We start from the raw sequence: 4,341 nt of genomic DNA on the forward strand, positions 1-4,341 counted from the left end.
ATGGGAATAACCATAACAGTGTTATGCAGGAAAAGGATCTTGGTGTAATAGTCAATCAGTCCATAAAGCCATCCAAGCAATGTACTGTTGCTAGTAGTAAGGCAAATAGGATTTTAGGTTGTACCTATAGAAATAATGAACACAAGTCTAAAGAGGTTATAATTTCATTGTATAGGTTACTGGTTAGGCTGCATATGGAATATTGTGTTCAGTCTTGGGCTCTTTACCTTAGGAAGGACATTGAATTGTTGGAAAGGGTTCTAGAATGGTGCCTGGGATAGAGGCGTTGACATATGAGGAGAGGCTGAAATCTCTCGAATTGTTTTCTCTTGAAAAAAGAATATTTAGGGGAGGGGATCTGATTGAGGTGTTTAAGATTGTAAAGGGAATTGATAGTGTTCATGCTTCATCTTTTTTTTATATTTCACAGTGAGAATAGTAGGACTAGTGGACACAAATATAAATTTAGGCAAGGTTGGAGTCATCTTCAGCTAAGACAGTTTCATTTTTCTAACGGTTGTTGGCCTTTGGAATGAGTTGCCTTCAGATGTTGTAGAAGCAGTAAATGTAAGTGAGGTTAAGAAAAAGCTCGATAAGTATATGAATGATAAGGGCTAGTTTTAAGATTTTTAAAAATTATTTTAATTTAGTTTAGAGGATGGAACAGCCGAGATGGACCAATAGGCCCCATGTTGTCCCAAAATGTTATGTTAATATGTGGATATGCTCCAAAACATTGTTATGTTAAACAATAACAACATAAAGTTAAATGACAAAAAAAGGTTGCTGTGATAAATACAACAGATAATGGATGTAAATTAAAACTAAAATCTCTTAAAAACTTAAACAAAGTGAAAAAAATATATTAAAAACGCCTAAATTGTACAAGATTTTAACATCGTAACTCGTCCAAAGCCACTTATCAAAGTTATTTGTCATTGAATTCACGTAAAAGTAACTTCAACGATTATTGGCAAATTCTCCAGTGTACAAACCAGAATGTGTGACAAAAGTATCAGGAGACAGGGAACTACCATCCAGGGGATAGCTTACAGCAATCTGGCTAAGTTCCTGCGAGTCACACGTACTGGAAGGGTGCATCAGAAATGGGTGTTGGCCATGGCTTCTTGGAGTATACGTGGAAGAGGTGTGAGGTGAAGATTGGGTTACTTCTGAGCTGTGTGAATAGTAATCTCCCATGCATGGAAAAGACTGCTGATTTTCTAAAGAATGATAAATGAGACCTTGTTCCAGGTTTGTAGGTTGGTCACAGTTTACAGCCACATTATTTAGTACCTGGGAAAAGGAAATATTCCTGCCTCTACAGATTCCTTGATCAGGAGAAAACTGTGATTGGACAAAAGTCTCGTACCCTATGCTGGAAAAGCAGTCATTTTGAGGAAACTGGGGAAAACAGAATAGTGGCTTGGTGACTGCACTTTCTGAGAGATTACAATTACTCCTACAAAGACCGTAGTGAAATAGTTCTCGAAGTTGACTGGACCACTTCATCTGAATGGGTTCCAGTTTGGTTCGAAGCTCAGTTCTTAACCTCCTTAGTTCTTGGTTCTGGTGTTTAACTTGTTGCTAGAAAAGAAAACACAATTTGAAAAAAGAGGGTTAATAGTATAGAGAAAGAGTGTACAAAATTCAGCAAGCCATTGTGAATTTCTTGACTTCAGACCAGCTAAAGACTTGTGTTAATAATAGCACATGAAGTGAACTTCAAGATATAGGAATCACTCTATGAAGATTTTTCGTATTTAAGTGTTGTTGTTTTCATGGAACCTCTTCACAAACCAATCTCGAGAGCTCCCATACTCAGATAGTTCCATTTGTGGAAGCTGATTCCACAGTTTATAAAAGCAGTTCCGACATGAATGTGTAAAAAAATTCAAGTTCAATATTAAAATGATTTTAAAAAAAGCGCCATTTCGTTTTTAAATGATAGTATGAAAACTCACTCTTCTATGTGATGGGTCTCTTTTAAAATGTTCACGGACTCCTAGGGTTCCGATGTTGAAAACACTGTATTAGTTTATCTGGTGACACTTTGTTCAGGATAGGTGGATTTATCCATTACTTCAATTTAACTGTGCATCTAACAGCAGCTTTTTGGGGTCTGTATATTTGTCCATTAGATTATCTGAATTTAAACATACACAATTTTCCTAACATAAAGCCCCTCCAGTGGCACAGCGGTATGTCTGCAGACTTACAACGCTAGAATCCAGGTTTCGATACCCGTGGTGGGCAGAGCACAGATAGCCCTTTGTGTAGCTTTGTGCTTAACTACAAACAAACCTAATATAAAACTACACGAAAAAGTAAAATGATTGGATAAACAAGGACGGAAAAGTGCATATTATTAAGTACAATATTAAAAGAAGAAATAATTGGCTATATGTAGAATTTTTAAATCAGAGCCCATTTAAATCACTTAATATTTTGTAAAACAAAGCATACTTGAATCGGGTCCATGCTAAAACAAACTTCAAGTTAATAACTATGTAACCTTGGAAACATAGACTTGTTGAAACAACTCTCGAGCAATCGGATGCTGACGAGCCCCAGAGCCCAACAGCTGCTGATGAACCACATCCAACTCCTTCTGTTGCTGCTGGAGCTTCCTGTCCAGGCCATAAAGCTTCTGATAAAGTTGGTGAACCAAATGCACTTCCGCTATCTGATTCTTCTGTACAACACAAGACAATCATAAGTATTGAATTTCAAAAAACACTAGAATGATGCCAAAAAAAAAGCTTCTTCATAACGTTATTTACAGTATAAAACACTGGAACGATGCCAAAAAAGAACCTTAATAACGTTATTTACAGTATAAAACTGTAAAGATGCGAAAATAACCCATTTAATAACGTTATTTACAGCATAAAACACTGGATGATTCCAAAAATAACATTCTTAATGACGTAATTTACAGCATAAACCTCTGGAATGATGCCAAAAAGAACATTTTTAATAACATTATTTGCAGTATAAAACATTAGAATGATACCAAAAAGAACCTTCTAAATAATGTTATTTACAGTATAAAGGTCAAGCCTTAAAGAAGAGTTCTCTTCAAAATATTGTCACATCGTCAAATTTGAAAGTTTCTCCCATAATTATATTTCTAGCGTCAAAATGTGCTTAAACACTTATATAATTCATAGAATAAAAATATTGTTGCGTCAGCGAGGTCACGTGACTCGTTCTCTCGAACCTTCGGGAATTGTCGGGAGATTACTAGATATAGGGTAATTTGGTATATATAAGAGGGTGACAGCGTGACGGGACAATAATATGTGTGTAGACAGTGAGTAATTGATCTGCAGTGAGAAAGTAGTGTTGAAGTAGAGCTCGTGAGACGTGAACTATAGTTTGTTATAGCGCGACTGTTGAAGTTGAGTGTATCGTAAAGTTGTATTCGGAAAGAATAAACCAGTTTTGTTTAAGAAAAGACTTGTGTCGCTAAAGTTTCGTCGGAACGAATTTACGGAAAATCAATTAACAGAGACGTAACAATATGTACCAATGCCTAAAACATGAGTATGGTATATCTCTTAAGTAATTATAACGGTAATTAAGCATTTAATTGTTTTTAAAAAGTGTACAAGGTGGGAAATTCAGTGCCCTTTGAATGAAAGAAGTTTCTTTAAAATGTATATCACGTTTTCTCGAAGCTGAAGAGGAAACTTTTCTTTGTTCATGAAAGATTGTCTACTAACATATTAGTACAAGTTCTAATAAAGTAATTTTATAGGATTTATCTTCGCATCTAAAATTTGGTATTTCAAAAAAATAATTTATGTATTTCTATAATTATCGCAATACAAATTTTCCAAATATTCGATTCATAACGTCACTACACTAATCTTGATATCAGTATTGCAAATAGATATAATTTAATGTTATTTCTTTAGAAAATCTTAAATGAGCATCTTAGAAAAATAATTTCATATCGTATATCTTGATGTCAGTATTTTAGATAGTAATTTTATGTCGCGTTTCTACATATTATTAGCATCTTAATGTCAGTACCTTAGAAAGTAATTTTATGTTGTGTCTAGAGATATCGTCAATATTTTAATGTCAGTACCTTTGAAAAGTAATTTTTTGTCGTGTGTCTACAAATGTTAGTATACTCCAGCATTGCTTAAACGTCTTGTTAAATTCTTTGTTTTCATTAAGTAATGAGCAAACAAATATAAAAATTTATGTTACAAGTTATGTGTTACTTGGTTGAAATCAAGCTTTTTGTTTGGTTTTTAACAATTATATATGTCATATTAATATTGTTGCGTCATCGAGATCACGTGACTATTCTCACGCCTTCTAGTT

The 4,341-nt window shown here is 34.3% G+C and overlaps 1 protein-coding gene across 1 annotated transcript; it reads right to left on the bottom strand.

Annotated features, from left to right (window-relative positions):
- Positions 1–434: 434 nt before the first annotated feature.
- On the bottom strand, positions 435–2,699 carry LOC111083494. Its single transcript, XM_022380065.1, has 2 exons — positions 2,516–2,699; positions 435–1,587 (listed from the first exon to the last, which is right to left on the bottom strand). Exon 2 carries the CDS (start codon positions 1,510–1,512, stop codon positions 961–963), a length of 552 nt encoding a protein of 183 aa, XP_022235773.1. The 5' UTR covers positions 1,513–1,587; positions 2,516–2,699; the 3' UTR covers positions 435–960.
- Between the last annotated feature and the right edge of the window lie 1,642 nt (positions 2,700–4,341).

The sequence above is a fragment of the Limulus polyphemus genome, unplaced genomic scaffold (assembly GCF_000517525.1).
Source record: "Limulus polyphemus unplaced genomic scaffold, Limulus_polyphemus-2.1.2 Scaffold9835, whole genome shotgun sequence".
Lineage (NCBI taxonomy): Eukaryota > Metazoa > Arthropoda > Merostomata > Xiphosura > Limulidae > Limulus > Limulus polyphemus.

Coding starts and splice junctions, on each gene's coding strand:
- LOC111083494 (XM_022380065.1), bottom strand. CDS start 1,512: ATGAAGTGGTCCAGTCAACTTCGAGAACTATTTCACTACGGTCTTTGT.